The 26,891-nt window shown below is 44.5% G+C and overlaps 7 protein-coding genes across 12 annotated transcripts in view; 6 read left to right on the top strand and 1 right to left on the bottom strand.

The window, feature by feature from the left end:
• Positions 1-834: 834 nt before the first annotated feature.
• Positions 835-2,062, bottom strand: LOC127394850 (beta-keratin-related protein-like). Its single transcript, XM_051641136.1, has 2 exons — positions 1,892-2,062; positions 835-1,743 (listed from the first exon to the last, which is right to left on the bottom strand). The coding sequence occupies exon 2, from the start codon at positions 1,719-1,721 to the stop codon at positions 1,314-1,316; it is 408 nt and encodes a 135-aa protein (XP_051497096.1). The 5' UTR covers positions 1,722-1,743; positions 1,892-2,062; the 3' UTR covers positions 835-1,313.
• On the top strand, positions 1,312-24,978 carry LOC127394877 (feather beta keratin). Of its 2 annotated transcripts, none has more exons than XM_051641171.1 (2): positions 1,312-1,340; positions 24,234-24,978. In XM_051641171.1, the coding sequence occupies exon 2, from the start codon at positions 24,255-24,257 to the stop codon at positions 24,546-24,548; it is 294 nt and encodes a 97-aa protein (XP_051497131.1). In that variant the 5' UTR covers positions 1,312-1,340; positions 24,234-24,254; the 3' UTR covers positions 24,549-24,978. The 2 variants fall into 2 exon arrangements, with proteins under 2 accessions (XP_051497131.1, XP_051497130.1); XM_051641170.1 differs by lacking the exon at positions 1,312-1,340 and adding an exon at positions 1,481-1,553 and having other exon boundaries at positions 24,234-24,966.
• Positions 1,312-26,891, top strand: part of LOC127394876 (feather beta keratin) — a 30,968-nt gene continuing 5,388 nt past the window's right edge. The window contains exon 1 of one of the 2 annotated variants that reach the window (XM_051641168.1): positions 1,312-1,340. The gene's annotated coding sequence lies outside the window, so the exon portion shown is untranslated. Of the gene's footprint in view, positions 1,341-1,480; positions 1,554-26,891 lie in introns of those variants that run through there. The other variant, XM_051641166.1, reaches the window with a different exon arrangement.
• LOC127394878 (feather beta keratin-like) overlaps positions 1,330-26,891 on the top strand; it is a 42,379-nt gene continuing 16,817 nt past the window's right edge. The window contains exon 1 of one of the 2 annotated variants that reach the window (XM_051641173.1): positions 1,330-1,340. The gene's annotated coding sequence lies outside the window, so the exon portion shown is untranslated. Of the gene's footprint in view, positions 1,341-1,480; positions 1,554-26,891 lie in introns of those variants that run through there. The other variant, XM_051641172.1, reaches the window with a different exon arrangement.
• LOC127394880 (feather beta keratin-like) overlaps positions 1,330-26,891 on the top strand; it is a 38,916-nt gene continuing 13,354 nt past the window's right edge. The window contains exon 1 of one of the 2 annotated variants that reach the window (XM_051641178.1): positions 1,330-1,340. The gene's annotated coding sequence lies outside the window, so the exon portion shown is untranslated. Of the gene's footprint in view, positions 1,341-1,480; positions 1,554-26,891 lie in introns of those variants that run through there. The other variant, XM_051641177.1, reaches the window with a different exon arrangement.
• LOC127394873 (feather beta keratin-like) overlaps positions 1,330-26,891 on the top strand; it is a 34,846-nt gene continuing 9,284 nt past the window's right edge. The window contains exon 1 of one of the 2 annotated variants that reach the window (XM_051641165.1): positions 1,330-1,340. The gene's annotated coding sequence lies outside the window, so the exon portion shown is untranslated. Of the gene's footprint in view, positions 1,341-1,480; positions 1,554-26,891 lie in introns of those variants that run through there. The other variant, XM_051641163.1, reaches the window with a different exon arrangement.
• Positions 1,481-26,891, top strand: part of LOC127394881 (feather beta keratin-like) — a 45,216-nt gene continuing 19,805 nt past the window's right edge. The window contains exon 1 of the mRNA XM_051641182.1: positions 1,481-1,553. The gene's annotated coding sequence lies outside the window, so the exon portion shown is untranslated. The remainder of the gene's footprint in view (positions 1,554-26,891) is intronic.

The raw sequence follows: 26,891 nt of genomic DNA, 5'->3' as shown, positions 1-26,891 counted from the left end.
TCTCGAGAATTGAGCCACCTCAGCTTTGGTGAGTGATCATTCTTGTAGATATATCTTGGAGTCAGCTCTGCTCCTGGTTGGGCAAGTGATTCCAGGTGCCTGCGGGGGAGGAGGGATTTCCCAGTGTTTGAGGGAATGTGTGTGTGTGGGGTTGTTATTATTACCCATGTTAAGACTAGTTAAAAAAAAAGCACTCTTGGGAATTACTAAGCAGTGGGGCTGTGGTGTGTTAGTGCTTAAGCAGTGGGGCTGTGGTGTGTTAGTGCTTAAGCAGTGGGGCTGTGGTGTGTTAGTGCTTAAGCAGTGGGGCTGTGGTGTGTTAGTGCTTAAGCAGTGGGGCTGTGGTGTGTTAGTGCTCAGCACCCGAATCTGTGATACTATTTTGGATTTACCGGAGCGCTAAATAACGTTGATCGGGATAAATATTCATTCCTAGCAAATCCCTGCGGGTTCGTGGGTGCCTGTCCCGGCTGCAGCCGTGCACGGGCTGCGCATTTCACTCAGATATTCTTGTATGGCTTGGGGGAAAGTGCTGGGAAGTTGTTCTGTTCTGAGGTGGATTTGGTAAGTTTGGAGCTGAGCTTCACCTGGTACAAGCGGCAGCTGCTGCGGACTCGGGTGGGTTCTAGACGTGCTCAGCACATGTTTAATGACATGGTATAGAAAATTATTTCAGGGGTTTTGTGACATTTGCACTCAAAGAAGAAATGTGAGATGTGAATACCAAAGATAAAGATACTGTACATTCAATTTATAAGTAAAAGAAGAGGGAGGTTATTACGCGATAATGAAAACCAGAAGCCGTACTTCAGTACAGAAAATTTATTTGGAAAGGGACAGCTTTTCTACAGTTCTGGAACACGATTGTACAGAATATTGGTCTTTCTATTCTTTTCAGGGGTTCAGTGAGGCTCTGGCTAATGACCAGGGTCAAAGTCGTGCAGTCTGTGAAAATGTTTTGTCTCCTTCTGGCGCGGTTGCTGTGTGCGGTTTCTAGCATCCTAAGTCACCTCTCTAAGTCCAGTGTCAATAATCTAACTGAAGTAAGACAAAGCACAACGAAGCAGATGACTAAACTGGAAAGCCAGAGGCTAGCAGACCTAAACTAAAGGCAAAAGGAGCAAGTCCCCCCCCCCTCCCCCGAGCCTGCCTTTCCCAGGGGTTGAGCATTCGCAGCTCTCAAAATCTTTTCAGAGGGAGCCAGACAACACGCAGCGCCGGGGCTGGCGCCCCGCAGCTCCACCCCCAGGGCTGCATCTCGAGTTGCCTTTTGCTGCTTCTTCTAACTGCTCGGTGCACCCTCATGGCTGAGCTCAGTATATCCACCTCTTCCCGGAGCGGTACGAATTGCACGGATGTGTCCACTGGGAAGAATAGGTGTAGGAATATTTTGGGGCGCAGCGGGGCTCAGGTCGGGCCATGAGCTGAGGGGCCAGTTTCTCGGTTGCTGCTTCCAGCCTCCCTGTCACCTCGGCTGGCAGAGCTGCTGTGGCCGGGGGCTCTGCCAGGGCCACCTCGGAGGTTTCTGAGGATCCCACGACGGTTTGCTGCGGGTAGGTGGTGAGGATGGGCCCTGGGAAGGTGACAACGACGGGTGGGGGGTAGATAATCACCCGGGAGTCCCCGCATTTCACGACGCAGGGCTCGTTGCTGCTGGTGGCCAGAGGCTGGGGGCACTTGGCCTCGCAGGGGTTGGGGCATGCCAGCTGGTTGGAAGCCATCGCCTGGCTAGGGCCGGGGAGCCTGCAATTGATTTGCAGAATTAGGAAAAGAAACCCACCCAAATAAACCATATCCACTCGGTTATTGATACCTCTAAGCTTGGGTCTAGACACATAATCTGGATAACGATGGCAGCTGAGATCCTTTCTTTGTGTCTGCCACCTCTTACCTCAACCTGCATCCGTTTGTCCTCTCTCCTCTGCTGCTATACGCTTGCTCTCTTTTCTTCTCTTCCCCTACGAGCAAAAATCCTCCCCTTTCTTTGCGGGCCGCCTCCCAAACAAACGTCTGTTTTAAAACCTCCCAGCCCTCTGGGACATTTCCTGGGAACAAGTTTGAGCTCGTTCCCACAGCATCTTGTTTTCCTCCCACACACAACTTCTCAGGCTGTGGCTACAGTCTGCGTTTTACAGACGGGAGCAAGGGGGGGAAATGGGATTTTCCTTAGGTTTGAGTGCAGAATAATCTGTTCAGCAGCCTGCTTAATTTCTTCTCTTATTTTCCTTGCGTATTCCTGTTATTTCCAAGCACTAAAGCTTTCCATTAAAATGAAAAGGCTAAGAATAACTGGGGGTTTAAAAATACTGGTTTAATGAGTAAGACACACAACTTAAAATATTTATAGTCTCAACTCAAACCGTTGTAGCTCCAGCCAGGGAACACACACTTAATGGCATTTATATCTTTCTTCACATTAAGTCTCCATAAAAGTTAGTTCTCTATGGATCAGGATTGCACTATTTTTGTAAACTTGTAAATCAAAGATACCTTATAATAATAAGACAAAAATATGAATTTATTGTCTGGTCCTGTGTGCTGCAGGATACTAGAACTGCTGGTCTTGTGAATATTTGGCAGAGGAGAACTAGGGGACCTGGCAGCTTTGCAGTAATCCCTACAGTAAATAAACAGCAAACGCAGGGTATTTCTAATGCAGATGGTGGGTAATTTGGAGCTAATCTCTCAAGTTTGCAAGTCTTATCTAGGGAGAAGGAGACACAGGATCTGAAAATATGAAGCCAGCAACACTTCCTTATAAATAAACGATTATATTTCCAAATATAAGAAGTAAAAATACCCCCAAAGCTCCTTTCCTCCCCTTCAGAGGCTTGTTGCTCAAAGCAAACCGGCACAGGGGAAAAGGCAATGAGCTCTTTGATCTCTTTACTTGTCTGAACTTATTCAGAGGGAAGCAAAAGTATCCTCAAATGTATCATTCTGCCAAAAAAAAAAAGAGGCAAAACCCATGCATTTCCTTCTCCCCAAATACCCTTAGGTTAGAACATAGCTTTGACCTAAAAAATGCTTAATTTAACCACTGTAAAAACGCACTAAAATGCCAGGGAAATTTTAATAGTTAGACATGAAAACTTATTTCTACAGTTACATTAAATAACAGTACCCAATGTTCACTTGTGCAGCTTGTTGTGGCTCCAGTTAAATCCAGGAAGGTCGGGCAGGTTAGAAATAACAACTCTCCGTGGCTACAGCTGCACAGAACCCCCTCCCAACAAGGATTTTACTTCCATAGTTATCCATGAAATCCCCCTCCCCTCAGAACCGCTGAAGCCCCAACCACCCCAACTGTGCAAAAGCAATGCTAAAAGTTACCCTTAGAGGAGCTGCTCTTTAAAATTTACAGAACCAAGACTGAAATTCTGAATTCTCCCATAAAATTCAGAGCCCAAAGTAGTCTTGAAAAGCTCTTGCTTTTATTTTCACATCTTTTATCCAGGATAGAAAACACCTGTAGAAAGGTGCCTGCCTAAGGTCTCAGAGTCAGGATATTTGTGCAGGATTTAGTCCTGATTTTAACAAAAAAAAGTCATGCTAAAAGCAAAGTTAAACTTAAGGTTTTTATAGTTGTCAAGTCAGACTTACTCAGTGTACCGGAGAGAACAAGTCAAGAGAAGCAGTTAGAAAAGTGCTGAGTGGAGGGAGTATTTATACCCAACCTCAGATTGCCTGGAGGGGCTGAGACACCCTTTGTGTAAAGCGACTTAATTACTTATGAAGCAAACTTTGTTGCATGTCTTGCTCCTGTCTTTGCAGTAATTGTTTTGCTCACTGTTTATGATTATCTAAAGCCAGGTTGGGTAATAATACAAAATGCAGATGGGAACTTTAAGTTCTTTTCATCTTGAAATTTCCTGGTTTTGCTCTACTGATTTCATTAAGAATGAAAAACACACAGAGGATTAAATAGACTTATCTTGGCTAAAAAAAAAAGACAGCACACAGGGAGTTTCAGAGATGTCAACAGCCCTGAGTTGTCAGCACACTGTTTATTTTCCTTACTGGAAAGACAAGTTAACATCTAGTATTTGCCTCCATGCCTTGATAAAGCTCTAGAAAGACTTGTTTTTCATCTGATACAATATTAATGATGTTTACAGGTGTATTCTTAAGCTAAAGGAAGTACCTGGTGCAAAAGCTTTAAAGAGCAAAGTTATCACCAAGGCATCTTTTAAATAAAAATGAAGCCATCTCCAATTATGAAGCTTAAAATGAGGAGCTGATTAAAGAAATGTTTTCCATATTTCATTCTGCATGAGGTCAGAGCTGTCTAAATCCACTAGGATATTATTACTATTAGAATAAAACAGTTTCCATGTATGACATACCAGCAGATGCTTGTGAACTTCTTTGAAATCTTGTTTCCTGGTGTCTCCAGAATGTTCCTGTGATAAACTCCACAGCCCAGGGAATCTTTTGGGCTGCCTCATAAAAGAAGAACAATGCCATAACCTCACCATTTTGTCAACATCATGGTGGTGGTGGTGGCTTGAATTCGTTTTAATGTGGGTGGCATTTTTATGCAGGCAGCTTCTTTCCAGAGAGAAGAGTGAGTGTGGTGAACTAACTCCTGGGAAAATGACTGAACAGCACAAGCACTTTGGCGAGGTCCTCTTGGTGGCCTCTGCCACCAGAGAACCTCTGGGTGCTGGGGTTGTCCCATCATTCACATGGGACAGAGTGAAGTCCATGGACTCAGCCATGGCCAAGAGAGCCTCAGGTTCTTATTGTTTGGTCCTAACGAAGTAAAATACATGTCAGAGGAACTCACAATTCAGCTGAAAATAGTCTTAGATATGTTTCTTCTCCTGAAGTTTTCAATATCCTGGTTCTAAGTCTTCAGAAGTGTCTTAACTAGAAGCCCTCTTGTGTCCAAGGGTGCATCCCAGAATTGCTGTTTCAAAACATGAGTGCTAAAGCACATCTAAAAAGAATAAATTTCCCCCTACAAGAGGATTCCAGCTGAGCAGGCTGGAGTTCTCCTTTCAGTCCATCTCTGTGGTGGTTGGGAGATCCCTGTCAGACCTAGGAACTTGAACCTAGCTGTTGTATGAAGATGCAGGCCCTTAACTACAAGTTAATGAACTCTTTTCAAAGCCCTCCCATGCTGTAGCAACAGCACCCTGAGTTCTCTTTTATTCCCTCCATTTTTGTGCTGAGCTCTAGAGGGACAAACAAAGGCAATAAAAGGCAAAGAACAATGCAGACTGCATACACCACAATATAGACTGTTAATATTGTCAGAGCCTATTAATTCTAAATTGTTTTAGAAAATTACATCCTTCTGTAAGGCAGGGACAGGAGAAATAATGACTTTTGCTCAGCTAACGTGGTTAGTGTGGTCAAACCTGTCTGACTTCAGAGCGCTGGTGTTTTGTTTGTAAAGCTGAGTCAGGAGCACTTGCTAATGAAGAAATAATCAAAGGAAAATGCTTGTGCATGGAAGTTCTGCTGATGCAGGGCTGCAGCCTTCATTCCCTTCACTTCAAAGTAGCTGCTCTTGCTTACATCATCTGAACACACATTATATCAGCAAGAATTCTGCCCATGAGGCAAATTTGAACTGAACTGTAGGTCTAGATGGGCAGCAAGAGTTAATTATATATCAGTGGATGAATCCACTGGGTGTTGTGTGTTGTTTTTTTTACACTATCAGGCTCTCTGGCTTTCTGATTCTATACAAACTGCAAGTGAAAGTGGAATAACTCAAAATTTGAGGCAATGAATCACAGTGTAATGAGAACAATGCCAGAAATGACCTTGATTTATCTCTTCAAGGTGACATTATTGCCCAACACTAGGTGTCACCTACAGATATTATCATAATGCCTTTATTTGCATAGGCAACATATTAATGAGTGTTTGTGAAATATTTGGAGTCCTTGGAACATTCTCATGGTGTTTAATTATGCAGGGTGTTTCCAGAAACACCTCATAAATCCTAATTCATGGCAGAAGAAGCACGATTTAACAGAACTCTACAGATACTGGGGAAAAAAAACCTATGGGTGTATGAGAGTGGGAAGGATGGTCTTCTCCAAGTATTTTTGCCAGCTGAAGGGGACAGGCTCATTCTGAAGATCTCTTGATAACATTTGGTGGGTAAAAAGGGGAAATTTTCTTGCATGGTGGCCTCATGATGTATAGAATTGGTGCTTTCCAGCCTTATCAGGACCCCCATAAGTGGGGCGCCCTGGGGTTCACTGGGTTTTCTTTATTTTACCAACACATTTCTAGGCCTTAGCTGACCAGAAAGAAAGAAAGAAAAAAAACCAACAAAACAACCCAAAATGCAGTGGGAGACTCCAGGATTTATACTTTTTGTTCCCTTCTAGCTGGAAATAAGTTAGATTTTTGAATACTGAAAAATGACAAAGAACTATCACTTGGCATGAGAGCCTTTGAGGGGAATAAATGTTGAAGGAGCACAGAAGAGAATGAAGGGAGCAGGGCAGAAGGCAGACCTCTCCCTCACCATTTGTTGACCCAGAACTGTACTGAAACAAGATGTAATACCAAAAAATAATTGAAGTGCTGGCTTGTTCAGTGTAGGAAACTATTTAAATGATGTAAATCTGCTTGGAGTGTGCCTACGTTGCACACTCCTCCTGATCCCATGCTGTTTTTTTTTGTTAATCCTGTTCCTCAGCGTCTGAGTGGAAACCAGAGTCATGCAGAGAGGTTGACAAGATGCTGAGTTAGCTCGAATATTTGGTCTCCACAGCTCCCTCTGGTAGCCCCACAAGGCATTACACAACCTGTCTGACTTTCCCTGAGCCCTGAGCTTTCTTTTTACCCTCACCCAACATCTTCATTGGAAAGCAGGAGGTAGCACCAGTCCCAAGCACAAATACAGGTTGGGTGGGGAATGGATTGAAAACAGTCCAGAGGGAAGGACTTGTTGGGGTGATGGTTCATGACAAGCCCAACATGGGCTGAAAACCAGAAATCAACTGTGTCCTGGGCTGCATCAAAAGAATCATGACCAGAAGGGCCAGGGGGTGATTCTTCCACCTTACTTGGCTCTCTTGAGACCCCACCTAGAATACTGTGTCTAGTTCTGGAGCCTTCAACACAATAAGGACATGGAGCTGTTGGAGTGAGTCCAGAGGAGGCCACAGAAACAATCCAAGGCTGGAGCAGCTCTGGAGCCAGGCTGGGAGAATTGGGGTGTTCAGCCTGGAGAGGAGAAGGCTCCAGGGAGAGCTTAGAGCAGCTTCCAGTGCCTGAAGGGGCTCCAGGAAAGCTGGGGAGGGGCTTGGGACAAGGGTGGGGAGGGATGGGATGAGGGGAACAGATTAAAACTGGAAGAGGAGGTGTCCAAGGGTAGGTTGCATGGGGCTTGGAGCAACCTGGGCTGGTGGGAGGTGTCCCTGCCCATGCAAGGGTGGTTGGATCTAGATGATCTTTAAGGTCCCTTTCAACCCAAACAGTTCCATGATTCTATGATTCACAGAGCAGGAATGGAGGCACAAAAGCAAAAGGATGAACTGTCATTCCAGGTGACCTCAAGTGAAGGAGAACATGGAGCTGGGCTTTTGTGGATATATGTATAGGTCTGGGGAATGAAAGGTGGTGGGTGTCAACTGAAGCAAGAGGGGTTCAGATTGCCATGGGGAGGAGGAAAAGAAAAATAAATACCTGTCCAGGGGGCTCTGAGCATCATAGTGTGAATGCAGAGTTGCTGCTGCTTTGAACAAGAGGTTGGATGAGATATCCAAGGCCATGTTAGAAATGTAGGATTAGACCCTCAGCTGGTGCAAGTTGGCTTCGTCGGGCTTGAATTGAGCATCTCTCATTTTCAGTTGTGTTGTCAAAACCAGATCTTGCACATGGCTTCAAAGCACAGTTTGTTCCTATGTGAGTAGTGAACAAACAGAATCAGTCTTGGCTGAGGAAAAGAGAGGACAATTTTCAGTTGTGTGGTGTCAGTTGCTGGAGCACTGATGGTGTGTAGCACTGCAGTGTGGTGCCTGCAGAAGTTCTCCTGCAGCCTTCACTGAGTTCTTTGAAAGTATTTGCCCTCAACCTTCAACAGGATATATTTAACAAGTGAATTTTCCCCTCCCCCTGATGGAACCCCACGCATTCATCTCTAATTTTAAGGACAACTTGTGGTGTGGAAACCTGAAGGTATTTAATCAGGGAGAAACCACAGGAATGTAAACAAATTATGCAGGAGAATGAATGAAGTATTTTTAGCAATCTGTGGGTGTAGCAGCTAAAAATCTGATGTGAGTCATTCTGTGTCCTCCCTGGCAGACCTCAGAGTTGGGATGGGTTATGGGGTGAGAAATACTGCCCAGCACATAAACCTCTGCTCCCACAAACCTGCCCTGGGGGGTGGCTTTTAATGGAAATGGAAGTACTCAGACCTCAAGGGCTAGAATTAATTATGAACTAGCTAACTATGGAACTATTAACCAGGTGTAATGAATGAAGCTTTTATGCATGAAGTGATTTGCTTGATATTTGAATGTAAGTCTGGTAAGAGATGGTTTGATTCACTTCATTCCTTTGTTCCAGTGTTTTGTGGAGGAAAAACAGCAACAGGTTTGAGATGAGGGTTTTGAAAGTGTTTCTGCTAAATAACTGTAGGAAGATGTAATTGCTTGGAAGTTCCTTGAGAGGGCAGAGCAAAAATTTGGTATGAACAATGGAAAAAGTTGTGAATTTAGGAAATTACCAATGAACAATAATGTAAATAGTAAGAGTATTCATATGTTATGTGTATATTATATTCATTATATAGATAAATGTATAATACCCTGGTCCTGCACATAAGAGAAGTTCTCTGAAGCTGGGGAGGGAAAGAGAAGGGTCTTGGGAAGAACTGGGAATGCAAAGCCTGCTGCATGGGAAAGGTTTTGAAGTGGTGAAGGATCCATTTGGATGTTCAAGGCTCCTTATCAGGTGCACTTGATGTAGATGAATAGTTTCTTGAAGGCAAAGATCTCTTTTCAGGACATCCAAGTCAAGTTAGATGATATTGACTTTATAATAGGCTCTTTGCATATGTAAATCAATAGAAAGCACTTGGGAAGTATTTAAAAACTCTTTCCTTGAGAACACTGGGAGACTTCCCAGTGCCTGGTTTTGCCCCAGCAAGGCACTTCCCCCTGCTAGAGGTAGTTAGGAATATAAATCCAATTCAATCCAACCCAGGCTGTACAGAACCTGTGCAAGGGATTTAAACCTGGCTTTTAGAGCACAACCTGAGCCTGGGGGATCCTTCCCCTTCCTGCAGCTCACAGCCATGAGGAGCTCCCCAGCACAGCCCTGCCCTCTTTTATAGCATGATCATTGCTCAGAGCTCTGGGGCAATAGCAGCTGGGTGTATTCACACATGTGACCAGGTCACTTGTGGTTGTGTTGACCAGCACAGGGTTTTTATATGTCCTTGGGGAAGGAGAAAGAAAGGACAGCCATAGAATCAGGGAATGGTTTGGGTTAGAAGGGCCCTTCAAGATCATTTAACTCTAACCCCCCTGCATGGGCAGGGACACCTCCCAGCAGCCCAGGCTGCTCCAAGCCCCATCCAACCTGCCCTTCAACACTGCCAGGGATGGGGCAGCCACAAATATGCCACAAAGAGGTGTATTTGTTCTCTGCAAGGAAAAATTGGATCTTGGGAGAGCCATAAAAAGGATACAAGCCTCTTGTAGAGGATGTAGGGATCATCAGTTTGGCAACATTGTAATGTGTTTGTTTCTCATTAAAGAAGTCTTCATGAAATGTGCAGAGGACTAAAACTGTGAGAATTATCCCAACTATATATTTTTCCCTTATGTTATTATCTAAGAGGGTGATTCCTCACTGCTGAAGGGTCTAGAGTGCAAGTCCTATGAGGAGAGGCTGAGGGAACTGGGAGATTTAGATTAGGAAGAAATTCCTCACTGTGAGGGTGGGGAGAGCCTGGGCCAGGTTGCCCAGGGAAGCTGTGGCTGCCCCATCCCTGGCAGTGTTGAAGGGCAGGTTGGATGGGGCTTGGAGCAGCCTGGGCTGGTGGGAGGTGTCCCTGCCCGTGCAGGGGTTGGATCTAGATGATCTTTAAGGTCCCTCCAACTGAAACTACTCCATGATTCCATGAACAGATATGTGAATTTAGAGGTGGATGGTGGCTACTACTGATGGATTTGTTGATCTGCTGTTTAAATAGACACCAACTGGAGACATGTTGATGGTGCCAGACTGTTGCAGGGTGCTGACATTCCAAAAATGTGAATATTTTGTTGTCATGCACAATGCAAACTGAGTGTGATGTGTCCTGGTTGCTGAAGGGAAGTGAGGTCTGCTCTCCTGGGATCCGTCCCACACTTTGAGAAGCTTTTGGGTGTGTGTGGGGTGATTTGTTTAGACTTTTAAAAAAACTTTTTGATGAAAAAAACAAACATAATGATCTTGTATGAAAAAAAAAATGGTACTTTGATGCTCAAACACCTATTTGTAAAGTGTAGGTGTTGCTCAACATCTGGATGTCTCAATCCAAAAGCAGAGGTTTAGTTTTGCAACCTTGCATGTGTACAAATCTAATTGGTGCTTACGAAACATCCTGAAAACTTCAGAGTTATTTGTTATTACTGAAAGGATCTTTCAGGAGTCACTTCAGCCTGGGTTTGACGTGTGGAAAAAAGATTTAATTTGCAGATTCCAAGAACTTGAGTAAATTAGCACAGAGAAATATCCTCGGGGATGGGGAAGGCTGGAAATAGTCCCTGGAAATTACAGTGGGGTAAATGTCTTTGGTTTTCAATCTTGGGGGGTAGCAGCTTTTTTTCCTGACTTAAGGATGTGATTTTTTTAATGTAGTTTTTCAAGGATCTGCTCATGTTTGTCTTTTTAAACAATATTTTGAAAGCACAGAATAATGAGGGAGGGGGGGAAAGGGTTGACCCTTCTGAGTCCTGGAATGTAGATAATTATAAGCAGAATTTTACAGCTTCTGGGGCTGTGGTGTCACTTGGGGGGAACATGAGCTCATAGTTCTCAGCTTAATAAATCATTAGTCCTTGTAATTTGTGTGTGTTGGCCAATATGTGTGTATTTCCTTTGCACACATCCACATTGCAGGGGGTTCTTGCACAAGTTATCCCAAAAAAAGTCACCCATAGTGAGTGTTGGTGCCCTGCTGCTCCTGTCCACGCTGGCTCAGTGGTTTTTGTCCTATTATTGGGTAATAATCCTTTAAGCAACACGGGAAATCGATTTGAGCACAGCCCTGTGTAGGGTGCAGCACCCTACAGAGACAGCAGCACCCTTTTTCCCTGCAGAAATGCAGTTTGGGGTCAATTATTGAAAAATTCAAAAGCTTTTAGATACTGAGTGGTGATCTAGATGGTGCTGCTGTGGGTGCTGGGCCTCAGGAAGGTGACAAGGTCACTCAGAGTGAGACTGGAGGGTCCAAAACTGGAGAGAAAAAAGGAAAACCAAAATGTGCAATGCTGCATGACAGTATTTAATGGGAATGAGAAGCTGAATACACATGTGCAAAATTAGCTGGATAGAATAGAATCAGAAGAATTCCAGGACTTCATGAGGCTCCACAAGGAATCTCCAGTTCCATGGTTTTGCATGGGTTGTTCTTTGAGCAAAGTATTTAACAGTATCTGCTGTTACAATTGCTTGAAGTTATTTTTTTGCCCTGGCTTGCATCAAATAAGCAGCAAAATAAACTGGGAAACCATCACACCCCGGGTTTAAGCAGGAATAAAGCACAATAAAGACTTAAATGTCTATAATTTCAAGAAATGCCAAGTAGAGCTGATATATTTTTTTTTTAATGATAAATGCTGTTTCAGCAAAATACACAAGTGAATAGGAATTTAGATAAAATTTCCTTTTGGAATACAAGATTTTCAGTCTTATAATTTTGAAATATTTTATGCTTTTTATTTCAAGAGAAACTGGTAATAAAAAGTCAATGTTGGCTTGAAAACTTGGATTTATTGAGAGACGCATTTTTTTATTAGACCAAAAAAAGTTTTTTGAAAATCTTGTTTCTTGGAAAATGGCAAATTTTTTTTATTTCATTGTGATTTTTGATTAAGATTGGTTGTGGAATTCCAATTTCAATTTCTTGTAGTTTGAAAATTCTAGTCCTCATGCAGGTTTAGTGCCAGGAAGCCCCAGTTCTGGTGACTTCCCTGGGAGGTGGGGTTGCTCAGCACTTCTCTGATCCATTATCCATAAACTTAGTCGTGATCTGTCTTACTGCTCAGTTCTGCTTTTCACTGAATCCACAGATTTCCAGGTTGGGTTTAGGTTGGTCTGCAATTTTTATAACAAAATGCTTGGGACAAGAGAGAAGAAAAAGGATTAAAGTTTCCTGGATCACACAGTGATAATCCTGAGTTACAAACTGCCCCAGAACCACACAAGCCCCTAAACCCCTGAGATCCCCTGGAAGCCAGTACGTTTCTGACATCAAACAAGGCAGTGGATCCCACCAGGCTTTGCTGAGGGAAAGTAGTGAGGATTGGGCCGGGGTAGATCACAGAATACGGTGGTGAGTCAGGTTCCACTATGTCCACTATCGTGTCGGGATATTTTATGACACAGGTCTCATGGGAGGTGATGGCAAAGGGCTCTGGGCAGATCAGCCCTGGTGGCAGGCAGCCCTCGTAGGGAGACATAGGGAGAGATCCAGACCTGGAATGCAGGAGGAGAGAGGGGAGAAAAGGCAGTTGTTAGTCCAGGGAGAAATTTATGTACTAGGTATCAAGCTGTAGGACAACAGGGATGCCTGCTGGATGTCAGGACTGCTGGCAAAAGGGGGAATTACAAGGTGAAAATAGTCCAGGTTGCGGCTTGTCCTGTTTACTTTTTCCATTCAGTAACTCTTTTCCTTCCTTTTGTGCTTCGTTGTTTCAATATTTGAGGATATTTTCCAGGTCGTAACACTTTTCATCCTAAAACGCTCTTGTCCTATTGCTGCTCCTCGTTCTCATTGCTTTGAGGGTGGTGAGACCCTGGGCCAGGTTGCCCAGAGAAGCTGTGGCTGCCCCATCCCTGGAAGTGTTCTTGGCCAGGTTGGATGGGGCTTGGAGCAGCCTGGGCTGGTGGAAGATGTCCCTGTCCATGAAGGGGAGTTGGATCTACGTGATCTTCAAGGTCTGTTCCAACCCAAGCCACTCCATGCTTCTCTTCTTCCTAGGATTTTCCATATGTTGCTCTGCTCTTTCTCATTCCTATTGCCAGCTCAAATACTGCTGAAAGCCATAACCCCAACCCCATGTTTTAAACTTCCATTTTAATCCTCACACCACGGGCAAAACCAAAACATCAGGGTGAAGTTGGTTACCTCATCTCACCTGGTTAGAGTGTGATCTGGAATGGAGATCCACCCATCTTTTATGAGTCTCATTAAATATCATCTGGATTACCTTATCTTGTATTTGAAATCACACAGCTCTTGAAAACTGTACCTGATACCAAGACCAGATGCTTTTGGGCATTGTATAATTATAGATTAAGAGGCTGTGCCCTTGCCCTGGATTGTGCCCACACTAATTGGACAGGGCAAACAGCGAGGGAGAAGTGATAATTTTCCTCACTTGATCAGTGTGAAGCTGATGTGGAAGGGATTAAGGGCTGGCAGAACGGATGGGTCTGAACTGGTTTCCCAAATGAGGCCCCACGTTTACCCCAGGAATCTGCAGGAGAGACAAAATTCAGGGGTGATTCCTCATGTCAGCATCTAAACATCTGCTGGTAGCCATGCTCCATTGATGCCTTCTCCAGTCCTCAGGGCTGGGTCTTCAGCTTTTCCCAGTTGACCTCATGCCTTTGACTTGAAGGGAAGAAAAAGGCAAGAGAAGAATATCTTTGCCAGCTAAAGAGCTGGATCTGAAAGGGCTCATTTTGCCTTGGGGGAAAGAATTGCTGCCAGAGTCTAAGTGTTGGGATCCTCCAGTGGTCCAGTGCAGACAAAGCTCATCCTGGTACTAGTGAAAAGAGGTGAAGGAGCAGCTTGACACTATGAATATATTAGAAAAAACAACACTAAAGTGGATTTTTTAGTAAGAAAAAAACACAACTGAGTTCTGGTCTCTGTAGGATTTAAAAAATATTTAGGATGAATTCTCCAGCTGTTCAAAGACACTGTAGCTTCCTTGGAGACAGCTGAGTGTGAGAACAGCATAAAAGGTTGCTTTTTAAAATGATAATTTCTTTAATGAAACCTAGTCTTTATACTATGGAAAGAATTCTTCCCAGGATGAAATTATTGAGCCTCCTCAGAGTTCTGAGGGAATTTTCTCTGCCACTCCAGCTTTAAATGAGTTGCTGTCCCCAGCACTAATGTAGTTTGCAAATGTCAGCTTTCACCTCTGAAGTGCAAAGCTTCAATTGACTTAACATTAAAGGGCAACAAAGTATATTTCTGGAAGAATACCCCCAAAGTATACCTCTCATTTGATAATATTTATATTATCATTTGATAATATTTATATTAGCAATAAATAATTGATTCAAAATTCAAAATTGACTTACCCAGATCACCAAGGAGAGGAGTTTAAGAAAAGTGATTAGAAGAGTTCTACGTAGCAAATGCTTTTATATAGGTAGTCAAATTGCCTGGAGGATGTGACACCCTTTTTGCATGAAGTCTTAATTAGTTGCAAAACAAACTTTGCTGCATGCATAACTTCTGCAAGTAATGAAACTGTTTTGCTGGCTGTGTTTGCCAGCTACTGGATCTTCACACCGTGTGCTAAGTACACACTACACCCCGCAGGCAGGATTCACTTGAACACTTATTTCATGGGTCAAAAAAAGAACTTGATAGACTTCACCAACCACATTTCAGTTATATCAGGAGATGATAAAGCTTTTTTATTTGTATTTTCCCCCCCAACCTCAAATTCAAGCCTGTGGAAGGGATTCCAGGAAGCAGACTTTTGTTGTCATTTTTATTTTTGTTTCCCAAATCTGATGCTTGCAGTGTGGAAGAGAAGAGACTTTAATGCCTTACAGGGCATTAAACATAAAAGCATAGAGCTGTTCTCCCTCCCAGGGAATATTCATGAGTGAGGAGAACAACTCAATAAATTCATAAATGATTTTGCCACTGATCAGCTCTGAACAGGATTTATTGCCAGGGAGAGAGCTCAGCCTTATCTAACATCCACTTTAGCCTTTCCAAATAGCACTTGCACGGGGTTTAAATGTGGATTTGTTTCCAGTCTCTTTGCAGGGTTTGACCAGGTTGCAATTAAAGGCAGGGAGATGCCACCCACGTCTTGTATTTTTTTGCTACTGACTCAAAGTGAAGTCACGGAGCATCACAGAGCTGGGCTGGTTAATTTTTAATTTTTCCCCCCAGTTTTTTGACTGGGTTGAAAAGGACAATCCAATAGGAAAGGGAAGGCTGCAATGACTAGAGTCTGAAACTGGTGTTTCCATCCAGGCTGTCTTTCTGTGATGGTGATAAGGTGAAAACTTTGGGGAGGAAAAGTACACAAGGAATAGCTCAATCCTGATGAAAACTTACTCAGCACCAAGGAGAGACTTAAGTTTAATAAAAAAAACTATCAAAGAATTGGAGAAAATTGGAGCTGCTAGTTTGTCAAGATTGCATTAATGAGCCAGAGAAGGGGATTTAAAATATTTTTATGAGCAGTTGAAAGAGAAGATCAGTATGATAGAAATATGTAAAGGAGGGGAAATCAGGACTCACCTGGAAACAGATTTCTGGAAAATCCACCAGTTAGTGCAGCAATGAGTTTTTTGACATAACAGTCATAACGTGTCAGCTCATAAATCAGAAACAGCTTTTTAAATTCATAACTCTTCATTAAAATCTTATTGTAATACCAGGGTTAGGGATCACATTGGGGACACACTTAACTAGTACAATACAACTTGTTGGGTCACGTTAACATACCTGATGCACGATGTTTTATCTGCATAAATGACTGGGAATCAGTTGGAAACATTTTGTTCTGGTCATAAGTTCCCCTAACTGCTTTTGCCCTAGGACCCCTTCTGACATCCTCCCAAGCTACAGATGATTTATTATATGAAGGGAAAATTAAAGTAAATAATAATTAGGAACAAAGGAGCCCTTCCTCCTGGTTTGCAAGGCAAGGAAGAGCATATCATCTGAGCACCATACAACAACTGCTCCCCACTTTGAATATTAAACTTGTGAAAGAGAAAAAAGAATTCTGTCAGTATTTGACACACGGTTCCAGGGCCTGATGGTTGCTTCAAGACAGTGAAATTTTGTGTGGGACTAAAAATCTTTCTGGGACTGAAGTATCTGAGAAAAGCAACAGAGTTGGGAGGAATCCAGTAAGATTCCCCTCTTTGGGAAGGGAGGTGAAAATCTAAGGCTGCAATACATGATTTTATTAAGATTTCACAGCCCTGCAGAATGACTGGAATTGAAGCTGGTGCAAGTTTGCATAATGTGGTGTATTTTTTTGTAGCTGATTTTCCTGTGGTTTGGTCCCTTTTTACCTCTTTATCTCCACTACTGGAGCATTTCCACTGGTTTGTCTAAAATATTTCAAACTCAAATCTGGCTTCTTGATGCCACAGAAAAATAAAGAACTTGCCTGTTCCTTCTCTAAAAGGTACATAAAATAAAGCCCTTCCTGAAGACACCTTCCTTAGGGAGGCAAGTACCTATGCATATGCAGGGAGATTAATATCTATGAATTTATATATGTTTATTTTAATTTAGAATTTATTTAGTAAAATCTGATTCTTAAAGTTTAACCACAGGTAAAGAAACAGATTGGTTGTATTAAAATAAAATGCACACAATGTGCTGCTTGTACACTTAAGTGAGGATAAATCTTCAAAACTTGTAGGTAAAAATGATCCAGTTTTTAGGTGACTGACCCACCAGAGGTGCTGTGCTGAGGGAGGAGAACATCATGTGCTGTAGATCCCTTAAAGGTGCCCCAGTTTTAGAGACAAAGCAGTAAGACACTTGGGGCTTGGAGAAACATGGTGTAGTGGGAGGTGTCCCTGCCCATGCAGGGGGATTGGAATTAGATGATCTTTAAGGTCTTTTCCAATCCAAACCATCCTGTGAACCTGTGACACCCAGAGAGGGTCCAGGAGTGGAGTCTGGCAGCAGGAGAACCTGCAGGGTTGGTGGGAAGGAGCCTGGGGGTGGTGGTGGGATGAGGTGGCAGCTCCTTCCCCATGTCTGGGGTAGCCCAGTGGCTCTGGATGTGGCCTGAACCAAGGCAGTGTCCCATGGAGGCTTTTCCACAAGTGCTTGGGACAATTAAGGGTTGATTTCTTCACAGAAAAGGTTGTCAGGCCCTGGCACAGGCTGCCCAGGACAGGGGTGGAGGCAACATCCCTGGATGTGTTTAAAAATCATGTAGATGTGGTACTGAGGGACATAAGTTAGTAGTGGACTTGGTAGGGCTGGGTTAGTGGTTGGACTTAAGGATCTTAAAGGTCTTCTCCAACCTAAAGGATTCTGTGATCTTTAACAAACATTCCAGGACAATAGCTGGAAATGTCTGACAAGAAAAACTGCAGCTGCCAACTATGCTCATCCTCTCTAGTTGAATCATCTTGTGCCATTAATGCATTAATTCAGGCTTAAGGTCACCTGTGCTGCTCTTGTGGGCCTTCTCTCTTCTGAACTGTACCCTAGAGACTGCTCAGTGCTTTGTGTTCCTGGCATCCTCTTTTTCCAGCCACTTGTGCCACAGTTTGTTGTGGGACTCCTTGAGGCTTTTACTCTCTTTGCAGTTTTGGGCACTACGTAAAATGCTTCCTCACACTTCCCTGGCAGCCTCATTTTTCATTGCCTTTGGCAAATTTTAATTCTAGTCATTATCTGGGTTTAATAGGGAAGCACAGGCTAAATGAATTGTCAGAGGTCACTTGGGGAGCAAATGGAACTGCCTGGAGTAAAGCAGGCTTTGCTCATTGGCATTTATCATATTATTCCTAATTTGAATTCCAGCAACTCTTTGAAGTCTTAACTGAGATTGCATGGGGCAAAGAGAGGGCAAGTCCCCACACCAACCAACGAGGTTTGGAACTGATGGGACTTGAGAAACCCCAGAGAAGGGATTGTTCTCTTTTCCAAATGTCTCATTAAGGAGGAGGGATGAAGGGAGGAGCTGGTAGTTCAGTGAGCACTGCTGGCTGTGGCCTGAAATGCTTCTCTGGTTTTACACAGAATCTGCAGCAGTCAGGAAGCAAACACAAACCTGCGTTTTAATGAATTCTTTAATTTTATGACACCCTTTATAGTCCCAGTGCTGTTTGCACAATAAACTGAGGATCTGGTGTACCAGCTCAGGCCACAGGATGCCTGAAGCTTGTGGTTGTTCACGCTGGTGCTTTGGACACCAGAACCCCTTTCTCTCTGGGACAACCACAATCCTGGGAAAGACAAGAGATCTGAAATGAAATCTGAAGAGATGGTGTCCAAAGGGACTGGAAATACTGAGATCATCTGGTTCCAACTTCCCTGCTGTGAGCAGGGACACCTGCCACCAGCCCAGGCTGCACAAGCCTTATCCAACCTGGCCTTGAACACCTCCAGGGAGGGCACAACCTCCCTGGGCAACATAAAACAGAGTAAAAAAGTTTCAAGTTGCTTCAAGTATTTTAAGACACCATCCCTGGCTAAAGTCCATGGCTTCATATTTTGAAACCTAAGCTGCCACTTAAGAAATCAGCTATTACCAATGCCTGCAAATTACTCACTATGGAGTAATGACCTTTGTTAAAAAAAAAATACCTTTCAAATGAAAATCCTACATCAAAAATCATCCCTTAGGTGGTGGTTGGTTACCAAGGAACTATTGTCTCAGCCTGGATTTATCTGCTCTTTTGAAGAGAGGCAGTTGCAGAGGAAAAAAATAAAGCAAACAAATAGAGAAGAGAAACAGGAGGCCTGTGTTGTGGGAACTTTCTGAAATTCATTGGAAGATGAAAGAAATCTGTGTGTGAGAGGTTCTAATTCACTACCTAGATGATGTTTTTCCCCAAGAATAAGTTCTGCATTTTGTGTGTCTGTCAGCCTGGCCTGATTTGCACATTTTCTGTCACTTTCTGCTAATGTTTGTTCATTGGAGACATACAAGAGCCTAAACCTTTGCTCACATCATTCCTCTGACAAGGTTCTGAGCCTTTATTAAGGCTCTTAATTTGTTATTCTTTGTTATTCTTGTATTTACAAATCTATTGGTTATTCCTTCATCAATATGAGCAGCTCAGCTCTTTGAGACCCTTCCCCTACATGCAAACAAAATTTAACAAGTTGTAGAAATCATCTGTGCTTCTACAATGTTTCTCTTTTCACATGCATTTCAAGCCAGTACATAATTAATGTAATTAACTTCTGAGAGATCAGGATTGTCTGAGAAGGTTCAGGTTTGCTCTGCACCAAGTTTCCTCAGTTCCCTATCCTGAGAAAAGTGGCAGCAGTTGCAAAGCTGTTTTCAAATAAAAGTCAAACAAACGTAGTATGAAGCAAGGACCTTAATACATGATTATAGAATGTACATTAATAACTTTAACACGTATTTCAGGGTGACTTTAGCTCTGTTTTAAAACATTACAATCATGCTGGATACTTATTATAAGTGTTTTGCATGTATAAATCATTAATGAGAGTTTGCAAAGTGCTTTGAAATCCTTTAATCTGTAACTTCCGTGGGCTGTTCCCAATGACTGGAATTGCTTGGAGACTTTTTGAAAAACATTGATTTTACAGAACTGATTTAGAAGATGAGGAATCACAGATTGAATGAATTAGTAAAAGAAGGAAAATAGCAACTAAGTTTAAATCCAACCCCCTGCATGGGCAGGGACACCTCCCAGCAGCCCAGGCTGCTCCAAGCCCCATCCAACCTGCCCTTCAACACTGCCAGGGATGGGGCAGCCACAGCTTCCCTGGGCAACCTGGGCCAGGGTCTCACCACCCTCACAGCAAAGAATTTCCTCCTCATGTCTCACCTCAATCTTCCTCTCCCAGTTTTCATCCCTCCCCCTCATCCCATCCCTCCCTGCCCTTGTCCCAAGCCCCTCCCCAGCTTTCCTGGAGCCCCTTCAGGCACTGGAAGGTGCTCTAAGGTCTCCCTGGAGCCTTCTCTTCTCCAGCCTGAACACCCCAACTCTCCCAGCCTGGCTCCAGAGCAGAGCTGCTCCAGCCCTTGGATCATCTCTCTGGCCATTCAGCCTGGTGACAGGCAGCCTCCTGAAAAGCTGCCATCTGAGAGGGGCTGGCTCTTGAAATACACTCACAGAAAGGGAAAACCAACCATCAGTGAGATCACTTGTGTCTTGAGAAAAAAAACTTATTAAAATGGTATGGCTTTACCCATGGTTGGAATGATTGCAGTGCTATAACAACCCATGGAAATTATTTATTTGCATCTACTGGGATCTGGGGTCATCTGAGACTAAGGGGTGAGTGAGATCTAATCTGAATGCAGTGTGGGAGGGGGGAAAAAAGCCTTATGAGGCCAGGAATCATGACCTGATTGGGAGCTGATAAGTGGGATGATAGATGTGGCTTTGATCTGTTTATCTGAAAGAGGTATTATTGCTCAATTTATGGGTGGCAGAAGGTAATGCCACACTTTAAGTATAATAACACAGCACTTCATGTGTAATAAATTATTAATGAATGCTTGGGATGTGACAGCTGATCCAAGGAGGACGCAGAACTTCCTGATAAGAGTGGTGCCCCAGGGATCTCTCCAGCACATCTCATAATTCAGGAGGGATTTACAGAGGAAAAATAATCCTACTGGTTTATTAGAGAAGCAAACCAGTAGCAGGTAAACAACTCTGGGCAGGAAATCTGTCTGTAGGCAAGGGCAGATCTCAGGGGATGTGAGACACTTTCCCTGGCTCGCTCGGCCTGTGGGCTGATAGTCATGGGTTTTGATGCAACAGCCCAAAGATAAGCTACATGGGGACAAAAAAAGGCTGTCATTCTTGGTGGCTGTAGCTTTTTCACCCTGGTTCTTCCTGGCAGGCCCTTGAATTAGGGTTGATGCCCAAATAAGCATCCCAGGGACCAACCAGAGCTTTCAGTGCTGGATGACACTTCATCAGCCAGGGTTAAGATGGTCAGAAATGTCCTTATTTTAAAGAATAGGAAACAAAATATCAAATTGTGTCCAGACAGTAGATTGAACCAGAAGTTCTGGTTCAGATTACACTGTATCAGGCTTTTCAGTGCAACAAAAATGTCCTTTCAAGTGTCAGACTCCTGGTCCAGCCTGAAGGCGCCCACTTGCAAAGGGGCCACTGGAGATGAATTTTCATCCTGAAGCTGGAGCAGATGGGGTGGCTCCAGCTCTGCAGCACCCAACTTAGTGTTCTAGTAGAGCTGGGGAAATATTTTTCCACTGCAAAGGGCTTGCTGGGAAAGACAAAGGGGAGAGAAGCAACAATTGGGAATTAGTATAATGCACATTTTTGTGGTAGCAGCAGGGACAGGCACAGAGCTTGTGGCAGCCAGCTGGTGCTTGGGAAAGTGGATGCTTTGTGTTGGTGATGCCCCAAAACCTCATTTTCCCACCTTATTTTGTTGCCCAGTGCTGCTGCATTAAATGGTCATAAGAATTTAGAGGAGTTGTGGGGCTGTTCAAGAAGTTTTATTAAAGGTGGTTATTATGACACACCAAAATACTTTTAAATGAAAAAACTAATAACCCTGGTTGCTGAAACTATTAAATATTGCTACCTAGGGAGTAGCCATGACTCTTTACATTTAAAGTGATGTTATTATCCAAGTGACAACTATTCAAATTTTGTCCTGTACTTGCAGTATTTACATAGCACATCACTTTGTGTGTCTCAACCATTAATGAGCATTTGGGACTAACTTTGAAGTTCTTTCCTTTAAAGAAGCTGGAGGAAAAGCTTCAATTTTGTTGTACAGCCCTAGGGATGTGCAGCCAGACACGCCTCAGCAGCTTCTAAATATGTAATGGAGGTAAAGGAAACATCCAGTGTCTGATATTGCTGGGGAGTAAATGAAATACAGGAGTGAAAATATTTAAAGAACATTTCCATTAATCCTGGAATTGATCACTTCTTATTTTCCACCTCAGTGGTTACTGCAGGAGGCATTTTCAGTGAATTTGTTTTGTTGTTGTTGTTGTTTTTTTGCTATATTGAATTCTTACAATGATAAATTTAAAATGACCAACCTAGCTGTGATGTTTTGTAGGAACTCTGCTGGGTGGGTAATTTTTTCCATTCAAAGTCAGTTGAATCCTTGTTTTGCTTTAGTTGTGATGTATTCAAATATCTTAATTAATAAAAATAGTGTTCCCAAGGGTGTAGGGCTGATGACTGAACTTGAATGTCTTTTCCAGCCTTAATGATTCTATGAGATTAAAGATTTCTCTTTCAGAAATGTTTCAGGCAATAGTAGGAAAACCTTAAATTTCAGACTTTTTTTTTTTTTGGCTTGGTTAGCCAAAAGTACCAGCTCCAGTTATTTGGATGTAGTAGAAATGATTGCTCCCCACACCGCCTAAATGAATTGTTTGGGTTTCTGTTTGGGCACAGGAATAAATCAACTGTAAGTATGTGCCCATGCAACTGCAGGGCTGCCCTCCTCATCTTAATTGCTTTAATTTCTTTCCTACAGGCCAATTGTCTCAATACTCTGAGCTCTGGGTCCCAAATTGTTACACCAATGCATAAAACCTTAGTGTGTCCAACCCCTAATTAGACCAGGAAAACAACTTGTCCTCTAGCCTGAACCAGGAGGCTTCTACTGAGCAATGCTTGGCAGAACTCAGCAGAACAAATCTGTGTGTTTTTTTTAAAGCAAGCCCAAATAGTTCTACCAAAACTCAGTTGAAAAAGTGCTGTTTGAGAGATGTTGGCTTTGGAGTTTCAGCTCAAGCATTTAATGGGATGTTTTTATACCTTGTACTATCAGTCCTCACTGTCAGTACATGGATGATTCAAAAGAGGCTACAGGAAATATGGACTTTTAACCAGAGAGGGCAGTGACAGGACAAGGGGTAATGGTTTTAAACCAGAAGAGGAGAGTTTTAGGTTAGACATCCGGAAGAAATTCTTCATCATGGGACACTGGCCCAGGCTGCCCAGGGAAGCTGTAGCTGCCCCCTCCCTGGAGATGCTCAAGGCCAGGTTGGATGAGGCTTGTGCAGCCTGGGCTGGTGGGAGGTGTCCCTGCTCAGAGCAGGGAGGTTGGAACCTGATGATCTTGGAGGTCCCTTCCAACCTTCACCATTCTATGAAAGCTCTGTTGTGAGAAGTTTCCTGTAGTTTGTAGGCGTTTGGAGTGTCTGATATTGCACAAGGGATTTTAATACAGTAATTGATACCTTGAATGCGTGATGAATGATTCAAACTAGGTATGTGACACAATCCTAAGAAACAGAGAAAAAGACTTGGAAGAATATTTGTGTAAAACATCCAAATTTTGCAATTCAGTAGTTATTTGAGTCTTGCCTCTTTCTCATTTCTAAATGTCCCTGTGAAAGACAAGCCAGGGAGGAAAATGATGGAAGGCAACGCTGCTTTGCTTCCCATCAGGTCACCATAAATGTCCAAATTATCTCAATCAACAGTGCTGAGCATGAAATTAATTTGATCTCTAATTATGTCACATAAAACAAGAGTCTAGCATGGAATGGGAATGTCATTAGCAAGTGAATGGGGAGGGAGAATTGCAAGAACCAAATCAAAGCTTCAGTAGCAGGGAGAGGTTTCCATGCAGGATGAGCTGGTTAGTCAAAAATTCCATGGACAAAGGTGCCTCTGGGCCTGGGGCAGTCTGGAGCAGTATAAAAGCCAGTCCCACAGCAGGTTCCTTCATCCACTGCTCTTGCCTTCTCCTCTTTGGTGAACGAGGTAAGAAGCAAGTGCCTTCATCTGTCTCTTCTTTGTCTTTTTCCTCCCTTCATTCTCTTCTGGTCTCGGTGTAGCTTTTCCTGAGACCTGACCTCCCTTGCTACTTCTTGACTCACAGCTCCTTCTCACCATCATGGTGGCAATGCTTGGACTTGGAAATCTGAAAGGTCTTTTCCAACCAAAATGATTCTCTAACTCTATCATGGGAGAAGGTCTTGGGCTTTCTTTGCAGGGAACCCTTGGGGACGGGGGATCCTCAGGCTCTCCTCCTCCCTGCACAGCCTGTCCCTACTCCCCAGCCAGTGCCTTCTGTCTTGGCCAGCAGTTCTCAGGCTGCCCCTCAGCCTGTGCTGTGCTTGCCCTGCCCTGTCTCCCAGGTGCTGCTCCATCCCACAGCCATGTCCTGCTACGATCTGTGCCGTCCCTGTGGCCCAACCCCTCTGGCCAACAGCTGCAACGAGCCCTGTGTCAGGCAGTGCCAGGACTCCCGTGTGATTATTGAACCTTCTCCTGTGGTGGTGACCCTGCCTGGACCCATCCTCAGCTCCTTCCCCCAGAACACCGCCGTGGGATCCACCACCTCTGCTGCTGTTGGCAACATCCTGAGTGCTGAAGGAGTTCCCATCAACTCTGGGGGCTTCAACTTGTATGGTCTTGGTGGTCGCTATGGCAGGAGGTGCCTGCCCTGCTAGAGCTGGGCTGTGAGTCCAGTGATGCCTGGAGCAGGAAGCCCCAAGCCAGGTGCTGGACTGAGGACAGAGCTGCTGGCCAGGGTTTGCAGCTGGGCTGAGCAGCCTTGTGGCTCCTGCAAGGTGCCAGCCTGTGCTGCCTGGAAACACGGCCAGCTGATGTCTTCTGCTTCTGCTGCTTTCACCTCTGCATCACGAGTGCCTGTTGTCTGCTGCTGTGCTGTGCCATGGGTTGATCCTGAAGGCAGCTGAGAGGGGCCCTGCTCCCCCTCCTGTGCCCATGGGTGTGGGAGGGAGACGTGTGTCCCCTTGCTGTGAAGAGGGGCCTGAGTGCCAGCTGCCCTGGGAGCAGCCTGGCGCGGGTCCCTTCCCCCTGCCCTGCTTTGTTTCTCTCTTTGCCCTCATTAAAGTTGGTGCTGCATTGTAGCTTGAGTCTCCTGGTGTTCCTTCCCTGCTCAGGTGTCCAGCCAAGCTGGCCAGAGGGAAATGGGTGCTGTAGAGGGGAAAAGGGTAGATGGGTAAGGGCCAGTGTTGGACCTTCCTCATGTCTGGAGGAGCTTAGTACCTCCAAGGACCGTGATCGCTTGAAGAGACATTAAATGTTTGAAGGAGGATGTGATGCAGTGTTTTAATATGAAAGAGTTGGCCTGGAGTTCTCCCAGTGCTCATGTGTACAAGTGGTGAGGTTGGATATTGACATTGAATTAATATCACTTTGACCTGCTGGAAGGCATTTCTGTGCAGGCTGACACCCAGCTGGCCAAGGCTCTGTCTCCATGTGACCACCCACAATGTGTCCTTGTCCTTGTGTCCTCCAAGCACTCCTTTAAATCCCTGGAAGTGAAGGGAGCCCCAGAGGAATTGAAGGGAAAAGTGGTAACGAGGGCAACTGTATCAAGGGCTATGTGAGTCCTCTGCTGGAACTGTGCACAGTGGGCATGTGCTGAGAACGTGTGTGTAAAATGGGTAAGGGAGGGGCTGGACACAGGGGGATTTTCCTCCCTGATCCGAACAGGTTGGGTAGTGTTGGTGACATATCCTGGGAACACTGGAGGGCTGGAAGGGAGCAGGAATAGCACCTTATTCCCCCCTGGAGCAGCCTTGAGGTCAAAAGCATGAAGTGCTGCAGGGTCCTTCTGTGTGTGTCACTGTCCCTGCAGGGACATGAGTCTGGAGCAGCAGTGCAGGGAGAGCTCCCTCAGCTGCTGTGCAGGCTGTGCCTGCAGAGGTCCTGAGCAGTGGCTGGTTTGTCCCTGCAGCCAGGCCTCAAGCTGGGGACTGAGGGTGTGGTTCCCTCCAGCTCTGTTCTCAGCCCCTGCATCCCACACCACAGGGAGAGCTTTGATCCTGCTCCTCTGGTGGTGCTTCAGGTGAAGCAGGAGGCCCCTTTTGTGCTGTGCTCCTGTGACTGTCCTTGCCCAGGCTGCTGGACCCTGCTTGTTGCTGAGCAGGGCTGGGTGTCCCGTGCCCACCCTGCCAAGTCGTGCCTGGTGTGCCAGTAGTCAGGGTGGCTACAGCAGAGGTTGTGGCAAAGACCTGGGCAGGAAGCAGGACGTGTGTCCACTGGACAACGTGTGCCTTGGACACAGGGGTGCCTCCAAGTCCATCAGAGGAGTCGAGTAAAGAGTGTTGGGAGAGGAAGAGTCTCTATGCTTAACCTGTGCTGGTTGGCTGCTTAAGCTAGGTTGGGACAAAGAGAGAACAGAGATGGCAAAAAAGCACAGGCCATGTTCTGCTGACATCAAAGCTCAACCTGAGAGAGAGTCTGGTGTCACCATTTGACTCAGGTTTGACAAAAAGGCTCTCGATCCCCTCCCACCCAGGTAGAGAAGGAGAGAGAGAAAAAGAGAGACTTGGCTGGATTGAAAACTGAACTGCACAGCTTTAATTAAACACTAAGGAGAAAAGAAAATATATGCAATTATATACAAATATGTTCAGATACTTGCAAAAGCCTCTTTCCTCCCCCCACCTGCAGCAACTCCCACAGCACTCCCCTGAGCCGGGAACAGTCCCAAAAAAATTCCAGACTGCTGCTGGAGAAAACACAGTGATGAGGGTCAGGAGAGCTCGAGCCTGAGGCTTGATGGTCATGGATGGACAGAGTCCTCCCTGGACATCGGCCATGGATGGAACAGACAGGAAGAAGCAGCAGGAAGGTAGTTGTCTTCTGTGATCTCTGACCTTCCTCTGAGCTAACGTAGATATATGGAAGGGAATATCTCTGGCCAGTTTTGCTGTCTGTCTAATTCAGCCTCCTACGGGGGAGTCAGAGTTCTCCCTGTAGTGTCTGAGCTGAAAGAGCAAAGGTGTGACACTGAAGACCCAGCAGTTAGAAAAACATTC

Source organism: Apus apus, chromosome 27, assembly GCF_020740795.1.
Source record: "Apus apus isolate bApuApu2 chromosome 27, bApuApu2.pri.cur, whole genome shotgun sequence".
Lineage (NCBI taxonomy): Eukaryota > Metazoa > Chordata > Aves > Apodiformes > Apodidae > Apus > Apus apus.
Note: the sequence above shows the minus strand (reverse complement) of the source record. Positions and strands in the feature narration are given on the sequence as shown.